General features: G+C 38.6%; 1 protein-coding gene across 1 annotated transcript in view; it reads left to right on the forward strand.

Annotated features, from left to right (window-relative positions):
• cd276 (CD276 molecule) overlaps positions 1 to 17,528 on the forward strand; it is a 163,972-nt gene that overhangs the window by 39,556 nt on the left and 106,888 nt on the right. Inside the window, exons 3-4 of the mRNA XM_038289826.1 lie at positions 7,311 to 7,661; positions 12,291 to 12,587. Coding sequence (XP_038145754.1) covers positions 7,311 to 7,661; positions 12,291 to 12,587 — 648 coding nt within the window. The remainder of the gene's footprint in view (positions 1 to 7,310; positions 7,662 to 12,290; positions 12,588 to 17,528) is intronic.

Here is a 17,528-nt window from a genome sequence, read left to right on the forward strand (position 1 = left end):
TGCAAATAACCCCAGTTTGTTCTCTTTACAAGACTGTTGGTTTTGACCTGTTGTTTATGTTAAGGAATAAGATTTATGTTTAAACAGTGACTTAGGTTTAGATACAGTTTATTAAGCTGCAGCCGTTTTAGTTTTATTCAACTCAAAGTCGACTAAAGAAAACCTCATTTATATACACTGAAATAAATAATGCAACCTCTTTTGGCATATAATTAATCATATTTAGATACTTTAACACAATTGTATAATGTCCTACCCTGCTAACATGAAACAGTTGTGTTAAAGTAACTAAATATGATTGAGTAAATGCCAAAAACGGTTGCATTATTTTTTTCAGTGTAGCGTCAATAGTGTTAATTCAATCAAATCAAATCATACAGACTGATTGGTTATCTTTTTCTTTCTAAGAAAACAGCAGTGAAAGGCCACATTCATTGTGACATAGACACTGGAGCTATCCCTCAGACTGAGCATTCGTGGAGTGACAGTAGAGAGGAAAACTCCCTTTTAAAAGGAAAAAACCTTCCTGGCTGGTCTCATTTTTTTAATTAGGGCCTCACAAGTAGAGATCGACTGATACATGTTTTTTAAGGCAGACACTGACTGATTGTTTTGATGTCAGTCTAACTGTGTATGGTGCAGATTTCTTGGGGACGATTTTTGAGACTGATATTGCTTTATCTTCCTCCATTAACATTATAAAAATGACATGATAGCAAATATTACACAAGACTCAATTTTAACTAAAAAGTAACATTATTGACAAATTAAAGAAAAGAAGTCATAGCAACAGGAGGGGGTGGCATTGTATTAATTTCTCATGATCCCAAGGCATGGCTGGTGTATGCATTGAAACTACACTCACACTGATCATCATGCAGCTACAAAAGATAACTGATGCTGCGATCAGAGCTTTGGCTCTCGCTGCAGAAATTGAGATTTATGCTACGTTAAGACCGCATGCTGCAGAGGCAGCAGAAGCAGCTTGTTCACATGGAAAGTCATTGGTTGACACACATCAAGGCGCAGCAAAAGGTTCTGCAGAACGTCATGAGCTTCTGAGCATCTGACGCAAGCAGCAGCTCTTGGAGTTGGAAAAATTTAACTTTTGCTGCTCGAGGCGCAACATCTATCAATCAGAGAAGCTGATCTGGGAGCAGGCAGGGAGACAGACACAGCACTGCTGATGCAGAGCGCTATGATCACTCCTCTGAAACAGTTTATTAATGCTTAAATTGACTTAAAATGTGAAACCTGCCGGCAAAATATGTTTGATTTTATTATTCTGTTGCCTGCAGTTTGGATTACATGCATTCAAAACAGTAGCGGAAAACCGTGAAGAGTTGAACGGGCCAGAGGCTGCAACTGAACGGTAATCCCAGGGACAAAGCACTGCCGGTGTAGGGGGGTCTGAGCGTTTCCGACAGAGAAATAATATTTGAAGGCAGTATCGTAATCTTGATGAGCTGACTGCAAAGATGAAGTTTTCAGGTGGACTTTCTCACTAAAAATCATATTAAAACAACTTTTTATCCACTTATAACAGTACATTTAGCTGCCAGTTACAGGCAAAGAAAGGATAGGGTAGCTCCTCCCAACGCGCATCAGACTCACTTTTTGACCGCGCCAGTAGAGCAGCAAAGATGCTGCAGCCGCACGTCAGAACTACACTTGTACAACCATCAAAAATGAAGCAGCATAAGCATTTTTGCTGCTTCTGCTACATGCAGTGTGAATAAAGCATTAGAGAAAAGAAATTCAAACAGGTTCATGCACTTTCCAGGAGTTGTTGGACAAAAAACACAAAACTCGTTATCCGTCCTCCAGTAGCTTCTCTGTTTCCTCATGTTTCTGTTTTGCTGTTATATTTATATTACTCAGTTAGAGTATGTTGGTGTATTCATTTCATTTTGGAATTAATGGTGAATTCTCTCTGTCTAACACCTGACATTTCCTGGAACTTTCTGCGGAGACCGCTGCAGCATTTAGCCAAACTTCCTTCTTGCCTTTGTTGATAGGCCAACCTTTACTAACCTCACCTGCACTGCACCCTTGCTGATTTCATTGTACAAATAGTTTTTAATGATTTAAGTTCCGTGTGGCTCCTGCACCACGTTCAGTGTAAACATAATTGTTGTACGCATGCATATTTTGACCCATACTGATACAAAAAAGAAATGCTATATCTGTCTATCTCTACTCACAAGTAGCTAAGACTGTTACTCTTAGATTGTAATGTAAAGATGTTGTAAAATGATTTTACTCTTATCTCCTTTTGGCAACAATATTCCTTCTTCCCTTGAAGCTATAACTAATACTGCAACTGTCTTTTAGCAGCATATTTGAATTAGCACACATGATTAATATTTACACTACCCTATATATGTTTGATTCAGAGTTCTTATGCAGGCTGTTAGAGGAAATCAAAAGGACCAGATGTGGCCTGAGGGGCATGAAATGCTCAAGTCAGTGTTTGCTTTTAAGTGTCTCTTACTTTTAAATGAAAAATCATTTCTTTGTACTCTGGTGGGTTATTCAAATTGAGATGGAGCAGCAGTGAAGCAAATTTATACTTTGCTATATGCAGAGTCAGTTTGGTTGTTATTGGGTTTATTTATATAGATTTGCTTTTTTGACGAAGAAAAAACAGATATTTTAAATAGTGATGTCAGTAGAATGTATAGTACTATCCTTAGTTCTTATAGCACCACCTTATTTGTAACATGTCTCCCATTGTTCATCAAATGTCACATATTGTTATTTTCTGTTAGATTCTTCTAACATTGTTCCAAGACATGGAAATGTAGAATCACAGGGATTGTGATCATTGGCTCGTTTTCAAGCGTGTCTTACCATACTACTAAAGTATGCTTGGATTTCACCAGGGTGTACCTCGCCTCTCGCCTAAAGATATGCACCAGCACACCTCCCGACCCCGCTTGGGATAAGCGTGACGGAAAATGGATGGATGAATTGGACCATAAATCATATTTTTGGAACATTTTTTTAAACTTTGGCCACCTCTCTAGTCAATTCATGTAATTTGTGCAAAGGCTTTTGTCAAGCATAAATATATAACTTAAGCTAATTTGCTATACCTCTTCCTAGTTGGAATGAGGTTACACATAGTATATAACGCAAGTTCAAATACTAAGCAGACAAGGTATAAAATACTTTGGGTCTTACAAATAAAAATGATAAATCATAGTACCTTACAATTACAGTATTATTACAAAAATGAGAATACTGGCAAAATTTTGTGGCAATGTCTCAGGTTAGAGTTTTGCTCTCGGGATCAGAAACACAAAATATGAGAAGGCTGTTTGTCCTACGTATGTTTTATGCCATGGAGCCTTATTATATCATTATAGCGTGGAGTAAAACATGTTGAGATATGTCTGTTCTTAGCCTCTCAGGCTCCAAACGAAGGTCATGAGAGATAAGGTCATGGCATGAAGGGGAGGACTGTTCTTTTGAGGAAATCCATCTGGACAGTAAAAGATATATTAACCTATGAGGGAATGGCCTTGATGAACTCAAAGTTGTTTTGCTTCAATGTTCAATGTTTAATTTTCTACATAGACAATCTATATTTTGGGTTTAAAGCATTGTAGCTGAATAAATATCCTGCCCTACAAGATAGTTTTGTTAATGTAGTTTTGTAAACAGCAGACTTAAGTTTTGATACCATGTGTAACCCACCTCTGAGTTATCACATGTATTTATTTAACTAGGTCAAAACAGAGCTCAATTAAATTAACTGGAACTGCCACAATGAATGAACAAACAAAAAAGGGTTGCAAATAAGAATTTCACTTTTGTCAGAAGCTTATCGACGTAGAAGTATAACAACAGACAGTGGTGTACAAAACAATAAAAAAATAAACAGAAAAGCGCCTTTAAATTCCCAATGTCTTTGCTTATCAGTAGGGCTTTGTTCCCTTTTTTTTTGGTGATCAAGTCTGTCTAATGGAGGGCACTCCTTAATTATGTTTCCGAGTTCAAACAAGTATCAATGCAGATTGCTTGGTAAAATCCTACCACAGCAGATAGTCCATCTGCTATTTGTTATGGTGTATATAGCCTCTGGTTCTATGACTCAGTTGGGTTGGTTCGCCATCAAACGTATTCTTCTCCATGGATCTTGACCATACCCCAAAAGACCTGACCGATTTGCATATGCTCTGTAAGAGAGTGATGTCACAGCTCAATCCCAGCGCGGTCAAAAGGCTTCTCCGTCGCCATCGTTGTGGGGCTTGTTACTCCACTCCAAAGTGGCACTGGACACCACTATAGACAACAACCGAATATTTAGCTTAGGTCCCATCACGCATTTGCTTTTCCACTAAAGCTATTGTGTGGTGTCTCTGTGCTCAGCTTTAGACAGACAAGGAAAAATAGAAGTAGCAGCACGTAGGCAACCGTGGACCGAGTGTGACATGTAACTGGCTGCTGCATGTGTCCAGGAATTGTGCTTAACCCTTTAAAGCCTGATCCAAGAATAAAACAAAACAGAAAATAACTTTTTTTTGGTTTGAATTCCTTATTTGGCCTTTTAACAAAATATGTAAAAAGGAAAAACACAAATAACTTTTTGATTTTAATAATTTATTACTATGCGATAAGTCAAGATTATTTTTTGTGTAGTCTAATACTGGCTGTTATCAGGTATATCTGATTGTGTACAATAGGATTTTAGGTTTTTACCACTAAATTATGCAAAAGGTGTCAGATGCAAGATGAAAAAGTGTGCAAAATAAAAATTATAAAACTTTTAACATTCATGTAGAAATAATTTACTTTGAACCAAATCTATTAGTTAAACCAGGTTTGTACTACTGCTACAACACATTAACACTACCCAGATAGTTGTGTGATGAACAAATGCAGTCAAGCTAAGAGATAAGATAAGATAGATACAATTGTGTAATCTGTAAACATGCATTGTCATACTACATGAGTATTTTTTCTAGTTTTGATAAGAAGAAAAATTGAGTTGTTTAGCCGATGAACTTAGCACTGCTTTTGCAGTGCAGGTCAGTTTGTCTGCTAAGGCCCCTTACTTAGAGGAGCAACCTCTTAGGGCAACAGAGTGAGAGCAAGGTCAACGGTTAGCAAAGCTGGGAGGAAGCGCTGAGGGAAGATGCAATATTTTTGAACAAAAAGACAAGTTTCTATTGCTCTCTGGTCCTGGTTGAGGGATTATGGTGTGAGGTTCCATCACACCCTTTGTTGGCTTGTTTCCAGATATTATCTTTAAGTGTGAGCCCAGCTCCAGTCTTCCCTTTTTCCATTTCCCTCTTCCATTCTCCCTTTTGTGTATGAAGTCAGTGGTGTGAGTCATCCCGGGCTGCTTGGGGAGTGATTTAATTGCTCTCTCCCCTCCTCCTTTCATGCAATCTTCGAAGTGGGCTGTCACTGACCCCTCTGCTCATACAAAAACCCTAGCGCAGCAAATGTTGGGCCACCCTGAAAGTGTGAAAATATGCTCTTGAGAAATTTGTTTAATGTGCCCTGCAGCGAAGAAACAATGCTGCTTCTGCTTTGCTTTGCTGCGATAACCTTTCCATATTGTGCAGCCCTGCTGAGTGAGTGTGAGCACAATATGGGGAGATTACCCCCTCAGCAGCAGAGGAGCTTTTGTAATTGGAGTTTAAAGGCAGGGAAAGCCTTCTGTTCTTTTTACTGTAGAAGTCAGTGAACTGATTTGTGAGTTTGTACGTGGATCCTATAGAAACTGTGACTGAAGTTAAAAACCCATCCATTTGAACCTTCAAGCTAGTGGCACACTGTTTTATTTCCATCCGCCTTTTCTTTTGTAACCCCTCTGTTTTTACATTTCGATAACAAGATGTTTTCTTGCTTTCCATGAAAGCGTATCACCCATGCTGTGAGCTTCTCATACTTCATCGTACTGACATCTGTGCTTTTCTATTTCACCTCTCTGCACTTGCGAGGTGAGACATGAGGGGGCACTGTTCTCACAGGCTAACGGGTCGGTGCCGGTGGGGGTGTGAATCAGAGGAGAGAAGCCTCATGTAGGAATTGGCTGAATGTGATTGAAAATAGGGGTTTGCCTTGACTTGGCAATACCCATCTGTATGAACCCTCTCAGATGAAAGAGCTGTTTGTTGTTAATAGGGGAAGTAATTCTTGCACCTCTGCTGCAGCCGGATCTCCTTCACAGTAAAGTAGTTCAACGCTGACATTGGTTCTGTGATGGACAGAGCTCAAAATGGGGTGAGGAGGCTAAAATGCCAGCGTGATTATAACAATTAGAGAGGCTGAGGATGAAGTAGACCACATTGCTCCGGGGTGCCTGAGTGGAATTTTTCTCCCCTGTGATGCTGATGAGTGTCTCAGAGTTGTATAACAGCAGACAGGGATCAATGGAGAATGCTGACTCTTGAGAATACTATGAATGTACTCTAGCCTGTTTGAGATGGCTACTAATCTACAATGATTATGCAGCGTAGACTGCGCTCTTGGCCCAGTCTAGACGAACAGCACACAACAGGATGCTCATGCACATGGATGGATGAGAGGAAAAAATCAGCCAGAAAGCAAAAAAAAAAAAAATGCACACAAAATAATGCCTATGTAGAGTGCCTTAAAATTACATGTGTTATAAATTTTTGCTATATTAATAAACTGAATTGAATAGAGAAATAAAACACGTAAAATGCTTTTGCTGTGTTTCTCTTCCTCTTCTACCGCTCCAGTCTCTTTTTTTTCATCTTTTTTGCTAGATTTAACCAAAGATTAAAGTAAAGCCAAACAGATGTTGCCTCTGTTACTGAGTTTTACGGCGCTGAGCCATCACCAGGAGGCAAAGCTTTCAGGAACACAAGAAAAGTCCCGATGCTTACTTTTAGATCCCCTCACTTCTTGCGGCTCGCACTCATTTCCGCTTACCCTGTTCATGCTACTGCGCTGCACAAACAAATGCTGCGTTTCTAAAGCAGCCAAAGCATATATTTCCAAATGGCACTCTGATTTTATTTTCAAAGCCTTCCAGATATGTGTAGGCGTCAGGCAGTTAAATGTGAAAACTACACACCAGATTAAAGCTTTGATTCAAAGAATACTGTATGTTTATACTATGCCTGGGCATGGTAGCATTTGGGAATATACATTTCTTTTTTTGTGTGTGTTTATTTTGAAGTCATAAGGAAAAACTCAGGTAGAAGTGTAAATAAACTTATGAAGTAAGATTTCATACTTGTTTTTTTCCATGCATCTTTTTACCATCTGTTTAATTTGCTCATTAATTGTTTAAATCTCTGTATGTCCCACATCTTGTTTTTCAGCTAAGCTGGAGCTGCAAGTGCCAGACCAACCAGTCGTGGCATTGCATGGCGAGGATGTTACCCTTAACTGCTCCTTCAGCCACACAAGTCCCTTCAACTTATCTGATGTGAGCATATTCTGGCAGCTGACAGACACCAAACGCAGCGTCCATGCATTCTGGATGGGGCAAGACCAGCTGAAGGAACAAGCGGAGAACTACGCCAACCGTACGGTCCTGTTCCCTGCCCAGATGACCATGGGCAATGCTTCGCTCCTACTACGAAAGGTGGTGGTTGCTGATGAAGGCAGCTACACCTGTTTTGTAAGAGTGCAAGATTACGACAGTGCCGCTTTGTTCCTGCAGGTGGCCGGTAAGTCAGCCTGTTTGATCACTCACAGATGGTGTGAAAAATAAAACAAAACATGTTCTTTTAGAGGCAGTTTGATTCCACATAACCTGGAGATCTAAATTAAAGAAAATATTTATTAAAAAAAATCGAGACGCAGGCTATGATATTAGTCTGTGTGGGTATCTGACCAAAATCAGATGCAGCTTTGGCTGTAGCATTCTGAACAGTTACACTTAGCTGGTAACAAAAGGCGTGCAGCAATGCAGGACATCACTAGTCAAGGGTTGCCATTTTTATTCTTTTACTCCTTTCTATTTCAAGGAACTCTTATTTGGAACACAGGGAGGGAATTCTGTGTTTTGGATGAAAGTCCTGATAAACATTTTCAATGATTTGGCAATAGAAAGGGACGAGGCTCAACTCCGGCTGCACTGATCCATCATCTCCTTCTTTACTGATTATCTTTGGGGATCAGTCTTTTTACATGGGAACAGCAAACAGAATGCCTTCCATGAGACCCCACCAAACATTAAACCATCACCAAAGTATAATACAAAACACCACTCTGTCTACAAAACATGCTTCTCAGCAATATTTATTATCTGTTTTTATATTTGGCTATGCATTGGGTCTTGTATACTAACAGGCTTCCAGATTTTTACTCCAGAAAAGTTCAAAAACAATCCACTGGACTTTGTTTCTGAGTTTGAAGACGTTTAGCTTCGTTTAGCTTTTTCAGTTCAAAATGTTAGAAATAGCGTTGAGTTCGAGGCTTTATGCAGTAGCCCATCAAAGACTTGTTTTTGTTTAGAAAACATAAAAATAGAAATGGATGAATGGGTCCACTCCTTTGGACCCTCTGTTTAAGGTTAAACCAACCTTAAGGTTAAACCAACCTTAAACAGATGGAGTGGACTCAGATTTCAGCTTTCAGTAATCTACAATGTTGCAATTGAGTTGATCCCTTACCGCTATCATCGCAACCCCAACCCCTTCACAGAAGAACAAAAGACCTTGCCTGTTCAGCCAGGCAAACAATTCCCTTGAACAACCCCCCTTTCAGAGTCATAGACAGGTATGGGGCTTTGCAGGCTATCAAAAGAAGCCAAATGACCCCCATTCCAAAGGGCGGACCCGTTCGTCTGTTTCAATTTGCATGTTTTTTAAACAAAAACAAAGGCTTTGCTGGGCTACTGTATAAAACCTCCAACTCAATGCTATTTCTGACATTTTGAGTTGAAAAAGCTTCCTGCATGAAATACAAAACGCCTTCAAATTTGGAAAAATAGTCCAGTGGATTGTTTTTTTTTTTTTTTTTTTTACTTTTTTGGAATGATTATGATCTGGATGACTGAGAATCTTCACCAGCATTCGCCAATTTTTAGCTTACTGGAAAGGGAGATTGGAGTTGCACATCAATTGTTACAAAAATGGGGATCTACATGAGATAATGAGATTCTGTAGTAGGAGACAGATAGAAATGGCCACTGATATTTACCAAAATATCCATGTGTTTTGGTTTTTTTAAGGGTTTGGCTATTTGTGTAATGTTTGACAATGCATGCTACTCAACAAATATACATAAAAATACTACATAAATATAGTAATACTATACTCCGTTTTAGATATTTCTTAGTAGTTCCACATTGTGGAACTGTATATTGAGCAAATTGTGATTTTGATCTCCAGTGTAATTGTTAGATATTCACAACAAGTGTAATGAATCTGTGTTCTGTGTGTAAAATATCTAATTGGAGTACAAGAACTTTAATGAACTGATGAGTTTTTTTTAAATAATGATAAAAACAATAATAAGTTGTATTTCCAAACAAAAAAGAAAATTTTTTTGATTTTCCCATTACAATAAACATTTAAATCAATCATATTATTACATTTTCATACAATATTGGAAACACCTTAAACCCAGCCTTTACAGCACAGGGGATATTTCTTTAAGGTGTTCACTAGACAACAACAAATAATACATTTTTAAAGGTCATTCTTTATTGTGCCTCCACTGCCCTCTCACAAATAGACACATACACACTGATAGTATAGTTGATTTAGGATAATTATCTCACATACGATGTAAACAGGTAATAAACAGCTTCCTCTAGGCTGCAGAGGATTTTTTTTCATCAATACGCGCTGATTGTGGTCCTTGTCATGGTCAATATGTGCTGACTTTGATTATTAGCTGTTGTCACAGTCAATCAACCTTCACTAACATCTTCTGTGCTGTGAGATCACACTGCCCCCTTTCACAGCTGAGAGTCTTTTATTTATTTATAATGATATTGTGTTTCTTCCCTTCATTCTCACGTTTCTATATTTGTTGTGAGATTGCTTCGGATTCTCCCAGAGAGGATGTGTATTGGGAGGTGTTGACAGCTAACATTTTTTGATCTGTCATTGTGTCCTGCAGTGACAAATTGGTTTGATTTTTATGGAGCACATTATTAGATGCTCTATTTTTAGGCTGTGTTTGTGCTTACTGCTGCAAACTTTCATGCTGTGCTGGAAGAAAATAAAAGCAGACCTGGTGGGAATCTGTAAGTCAAATGAACAGCTGGAGTCGGTGCCCATTCTTTCTGCGTGTCGAGATACTGCTTTATAAAAAGCAGCAATGACAAACTTATTTAAACTCAAGTTCAGCTTTTACCCCTTGGTTTTCTGTGCAATGATTGTCTTCTCCTGCCACCTTTTTACTTGTGTTTTAGCTTGCGGGTTTGTGAAAAGGTGTTACTATACGAGTCTGACAACGGATCCTTCACCTCCCTCCTTCTACCTTCTTTGTGCCATGGGCTCTGTAGTCTCAGATTCCAGATTAGCTGTCTGTTTGGTGTTTTCCCAGGGGTTGTCTGCTCACTTCTTTGTTGCTGTTATATGGCACCACCTCTAGAGATCCAAACCCCTCTGTGGGAGTTTGCTCAGAGGAAGCATCTTTAGAGTGTAGGGGAGTATAGCAGAGGATATCTCAGTCTACAGGATATCAACTTATGTAATAAACTAAGCTTCTTGAATAAAATTAGGACATTTACTGGAATCATATCAGGCAATTTTGGTGGGTTAAACTTACTGCACAGAAGCACAAAAATAGAAAATTCCCAGTGTTTGCTGCCATCTTTTTGTCTCAATAATGTAACCGTTTAGGCAACTGTTCAGTCAAAGAAGCTGGAAGGAGGATCCTCTCTCCAAGCTGCCTTTGGCATATTATCAATCTTACCAGTCTTATCCAAAAAAAACAAACTTTCATAATTGAACCAAAACCAATATGGATGTAAAGTGAAACTCAGCAAAGCAAAAATATTGATATTTTATATAGAATAGAATAGAATTCAACTTTATCGTCATTACATTGACACAAGTATAAAAACACAAAATTCACGTTCTGCATTTAACCCATCCCCTTAGGGAGCAGTGGGCTGCCATTGTGCGTCGCCTGGGGAGCAGTCTGGGGTTAAAGGAAAAGTCCTGTCAGCAAGGAATTTAACCATTTAATGAATTTAGTGTTAATCAGTACAAAATTTATTTTTCGTCAGGATCACTAAATCCGGGAACGGACATCTTGGCCCAAATATAGTAACACTTGACTACTGACAAGGTTTCCAGAGGACTTCATCATTGAAATTCACTAGAGCTATAATTAACCTGACAATACCATGTGCATGGCAGTTGGATGTTGTAATACATCTGGTAAATGTGAAAAAAAAACATTAGTTATTCCACCTTTCTGATTCCTGATCCTCCACGGATGGGTACATCGTTCAACTTGAAAAGGGAGGATTTGCCATCGAACTTCTGGCCAGAGAAAAAAACACGTTATATGTGGCCAACATTTGGAAGAAGAATGTTTTCAATTATCAGTAGCTATATCATTAACAGTGCACTGATCGTCACCATCATGGATAATAGCACTTTGCGACAAATACCAGATACAGCACTGGGACTTGATCAACAGCAGATACCGCACCGTGACGTCACAAACCAGTAGGTGGCAGTAGTGTTCTTTGATAAACACGGATGCCTCCATTAAAGCACATTCAAATGAAAATTACTCTTAACGAAAAACACTTATCATTTATTGAACAGTATGTAAAATTTTATATTTAAAGTACTTTCGGAAGTTTGTATTTTGATTATGACCAGACTTTTCCTAACCTCTGGCACCCAAGCGCAATGCCCTAACAACTAGGCGACCACTCCCCCACCATGAAAAAAAATCATGTAGGGGTTGGAGACATATATATATATCTTGGCTCAGACATTAAGTCTATCTACAAATTTCCAAACTGTAGTGTTATTTTTAATTTGTAACCTAATTTGAAAAATAAAAAAGGCAGAACTTGGAAATAGGAAAGTGAGATACTCTGACAGTTTATAATGGTGGCTGAACTGGACACCCATCCAGTACCACTGTACTAAAAGGAGGATGATGGACAGGAGCCTTCCGAATCACAATCCAGCTGCAGCTACCTATAACTGAAGTCCAGCCACCTGTCCTGTCTTGGTGCACTTAGTTATCTATTGTCCAAGTGTGTTTTTTTGCCTTAAGCCAACCTGTCAGCTGGTCTTACCCATCACATGTCAATAATGCATCACACCTTCAAGCTGACTTACCTATACCTATTCTCTGCTTCTTTACCCCAGCTCCCTACACCAAGCCTGAGGTCACTTTGGAGCCTGAATCTAACTTACGGCCTGGGGATGAGGTGGCCCTGACCTGTGTGGCATATGGCGGGTATCCTAAGGCTGATGTGGTCTGGCAGGATGGTAGCGGACACAACCTGACAGAAAATATCACAACTTCGATGGTGGCCAATGAACAAGGGCTGTTCACCATGACCAGTGTGCTCAACGTCGTGCTGGAGCCCAACAGCTCTTTCAACTGCAGACTGATCAACCCACTGCTTAGTGAGGAACGCTCCATTTTTGTCACAGTCACAGGTTGGTAAAAGATCTTTTTTTCTTTATTAGCTACTCTTTACTGTTTTGTTGGTGTATTTGAATTTTACCATCACAGAATATGCATGTTTTCCCATCAAGCATGCAGAGGTTCTCATTAAAATGTATCCTTTTGTCTACCGCTGTGTCTGGCAAGTTTCTCTCTGTGGAGTTTAACTAGTTTGTGTCTTTCAAAGGTGCAGTTAAACCACTGGGAATTAAAGAACTGCACACATACACTTCACTAGCTAGAACCTTTTAGTTTTTTTTGCATGGTTAAGTAAGATCAGTGGGGGATATTTCCTCTAAGCACAGTCAACCTGCCTTTTATCAAATATTTCAAAAGATTAAAGCAGTAAAATGAACAAATGCACAAAAGGAAAATGACCAGATATTCTCTGCAGCAAGTACCCTGCCACCTGGGCATTGTTGTTGTGTGTTTCATTTTCTTAAATCATTTGATACATCTTTAGACTATGCTTCTGTTAGCATCAGTGTTAGGACGGTCTTTATAACCTCACCTTAAGGCTCTGCCCAGCTGTGTCTGCCTGGACCTGATGGTATATCCTGTGTGTTAAATGTGACGAGAATGCCATGTAAGGGTGGGCTAAGGGTTGGTCTCTAATGGGAGCAGCACTGTGTGAAATGGCTCATAAATAAGTAGAGATGGCCAGAGCTGGCTCTCTGGGCTGTAGCTGGTGCTGGTGCTCGGCCTTTTGAGACGGAGGTCGAGGCAGAGGTCACTGAGTGCTGCTCCACTGGGCTGGGAAATAACTGGGCTGTCTGGAAACAGGATGGCCAACTGGCAGGACTGGATGGCTGAGTGAAGTTGGCCTTTCCAACAGTTTGCTTACCCCCAGAACAGAACAGTTAACCAGTCAGAGGGACCATTGGGGAGGTGGGGAATTATTGAACACACAATGACAATACAAATATAACTGAAGAAACCATTTTGGTGGAGCGTTGCTGCTTTTACTGTCTCTATTCTGTTAGATTGATGCTCTACTTTGACAGTGGTTGAAAGCTACTTCTTTGCATAATTATTGTGCTTTGCATTTTACTGGCATTTATTTCCCTTGTTCAATCGGCAGTTTTTTATTAAAAAACTGAATTGTAAATTTGAATGGTTGATTAGGTAAATCAATCATCCAGTAGCACCCAGAAGAGAGACTAAACCTTTGGTTCTTTGAAATGGACATAGAGGAATTCATTTGCACCCAGAGATATGCTTTGAGGTCTTTATACATTAGAATTAGCATGAGAGAAAAGGTTTGAAATTAAATTGCTCGTTTTTTGGTATGACTGCCATGGGACACTGAAGTGTCATCATAGGACACAGATGCTCAATCAAATATATTACTGCTGCTGCTCATATAGAAAATTAATGTCATTACCTAACGCCTGAGTGTCATGGCCTTCTTATTCATTGGGCGGATATGTTCTCAAAATGTCAGTGAAAAAATTAGATATCACAAATCATATCCTAAGAATTGTTGGCCTTTGTTTTTCTTTTACTTCTAAAGCAATAAGTGTCAGCAGGAAGTTTTTTTTTTGTAGCAATAGTAGTATCTATCTATCTATCTATCTATCTATCTATCTATCTATCTATCTATCTATCTATCTATCTATCTATCTATCTATCTATCTATCTATCTATCTATCTATCTATCTATCTATCTATCTATCTATCTATCTATCTATCTATCTATCTATCTATCTATCTATCTATCTATCTATCTATCTATCTATCTATCTATCTATCTATCTATCTATCTATCTATCTATCTATCTATCTATCTATCTATCTATCTAGATGTATACTCTGTGTGTGACATAAAATATGGATCTGCCACAAAGGCCATCAAATAATGTGTAAAATAAAAAATACAGTAGGTTGAAAAGGCATTGTGTCCATCCATCCATCCATCCATCCATCCGTCCGTCCGTCCGTCCAAAAACAGTGCAGTAAAGTATTTGCTTTTAGATATTTTTTCACTGGAACCTGTCTACAAAAGTGTTGGATATTTTGATGCATTTTAATACATACAAAATCCTCTGTACTTGATCTGCCAATCACACAAAGCTAATCACAGTAAAACTGTTAGAATTTCTGGTGGGTTGATTGGTGCATCTTTAGCTGTTTGTGCTTAACATGTTTATGCTGTTGTAACAGCAATAACAAACTCTGCATAGTTGCAATGATAAACTTGTTTATGCAGAGTTTTGTTTTGTTTGGTGAATTGTTATATCAACACATTTGATAAAAAGGCCTATACATATACTGGCGGAAATAATCCTTCTGATTGACAAGCAAAACAGCAACCCTGTTTTTATGAGTTTGATTCCAATGTACAGACACAGAGTATCAAGCAACAATCCAGAAAAAGCATCACTGGTCAAAGTAAAAATAATAATTTTCATATGATTGAATGAAATAAGCCCTGTGACTGGTGGCGTGTCCAGGGTGCACCCTGCCTTTCGGCCATAGACTGCTGCAGATGAGCACCAGCCCTACAGGGAGCCCGATGGATAAGCAGAAGAAAATGAATGGATGGATGAATGACTGAAATAATTATTTTGTCCCCAAGCAAATCAAGGCTTAAAGCGGGGCAGATATACCTTTTTTTAAAGGTAGATGCTTATAAGGACTCCCCAACCCTATTCCATATCTTTACTCCACCACATCTAAAAATTGTGCCTTATTGAGGGCAACTGGGAATGCTTCGAGTTCTGGACAAAAGAAAAAAAAGGTTGTCTATGGAAGAGCTTCACCTGTTTGAGCCTTTGGCTCTAGAAATTCCTCTAGACCGATGTGACCATAGAATGATTTTGACAAATCCTGACCGGAAAGGATGTATCAGAGGTGGATAATCCAGCTCCAGAATAAAAAAAAAAACTTTTTACTTCCTGGACCTGAGTTATCCACCACTGGTTTGGGTAAATAATAGGTTATATGTAGACCTTAGTAAACTGTAAAACCTACAAAACATCTAGACTTGCTCCAACTGACTATGGAGAATTTTATGCCTGTTTGGTATCCCACAGCTGCAGAGCTACTTCCGTCAGTCTGTCTTGGTTAGCGAAACAATAATGGTAGAGCCAGCACCAATACTGATTCAAAATTAGATGCAACAGACAGCTAAATTTAGACACAGAAACAGGAACGCAACAGTTGTGCAGTAGATGTAAAAAAAAAAATGCCAAGAACATTATATTTATATTATTTATTAAATCAAATTGGGGGCAAGTTTTCCATGACTAACTTTTTCAAATCATTTATATGTTTGCTGCTAATTGACATGAATCCACTGAACCTATTGTGTTTTTTTTTAAGCCACTCTTTTCATCCTTTTTAATGTTATTGTTGACTGGAGGAAACCAACTTATGACCCATATTTAGATTTTCTAAGCATGAGAATGCAATTCACTGCAATCGCATAAAACAAATAGTGCTCCTTAAAAAAAAGAAAAACAACAAAAAAAAAACTACTAAATGTCTGAATATTCCACTTTAAGACATCACACCCTTCCGAAAAACGGTGTTTAATAAATAAACAGCGGAGGCAGATTGTATTTAGATAATTGCTAATGATATATTTATGTCTGCTCTTATGGAACCTGCAGTAGAACAAAATAATATAGTTGACTACTTTTAGTTTTTGGGATTTGTAAATACCATTGTTATGATAACTGGAGGTTCTTATGTTGAATAAATAAAACAAACACCCACGGTAATGATGAAGAATGTTATATTCGTTTTACACCCCTTGTTTTCAACTGTGTATCTGGATGAGCAAATAGTGTTATTCTAGTTAAACTCTCATTCTACACATGGGTGGTTAGGTTGAGCTGAATTTCTGGTGTGTTTCAAACACGTTTCCTCAAAAAATGGTTCAATCATTTATATGTTCTCGTTGAAACCAAAGATGGACATATATGTACCATCTAAACCAGAGTAGGCAAGGTTGCAGTAGTTTACCACAGCCTGGGCCTGGGGTGGCCATGGCCACCATTAGCCGATCATTGGCCACCCCTGTGGCCACTCCTACTATTGTTTCCCTCTAATACAGACGGTGGCGGCAGTAATACTTTAAAGTGAAATTTACTAACTTATTTAACAATTTAATTTTTCATATGTTAACAGTTACTTGACAACAAAAACACTGTGGTTCAACATGCACATCAATATAATAACATCAAAGATGATGAATACAGAATTCATGCTTTTTTCAGAAATAGATTTTGTCTTTTGGGGTAAAGAGAAAACTACGTCTCTGCAAGTCAGTAAAATCAGAGATAAATAATACTTTGATAATAATTTAATGTAGAAATTAGTACATGTAAATATAAATTTTAGGCAGAACGATTATTGATAAAGTATATAAATAATGACAATGAATAAGATGTTTGCCCCAGAACTCAAACCTGAAAGAATTTTGTCCTCTACACCTTTTATTTAGACAGCATGGATGTTTAAATATGTGCGTCTGTTTGTTAACAAAGGCTCTCGGAGGGTATAATTTGTCTTTATTTAGAAATTATAGATGTTGTGATTGTTCATTTTCTTTTAGAGCAGTGTAGAGGGACCCTGAGCTTCTGATGTCTATCCGCTTTCGGCCCCTACCTCAGAGTATATTGATTATTACCTGGCTAGCCATATTAACATGTTCTGGCTACAACTCTGGTTTACACTAATCTCTTAGGGTTCTTGGTAACCGTTTCTGTGTAGTTATTAGTTGATCATCACACTTCTCATCATCATCCTCACCCCTTAAGATAACACTGTGCATGGGTTTAGTGATTTTACTAACTAGCAGCGGTCACCCTATCACCAAGCCTCACAGCAAATGTGTTGTAGCCCTTTTCCAGCCTTTTGCAGATCTACTATCTTGTCCCTGACATCCTTGCCCCATTGTGTCGGGGAGGCTGGAGTGGAAGAAATTG

This window comes from Cyprinodon tularosa, unplaced genomic scaffold (assembly GCF_016077235.1).
Source record: "Cyprinodon tularosa strain WSP-4 unplaced genomic scaffold, ASM1607723v1 ctg272, whole genome shotgun sequence".
NCBI lineage: Eukaryota > Metazoa > Chordata > Actinopteri > Cyprinodontiformes > Cyprinodontidae > Cyprinodon > Cyprinodon tularosa.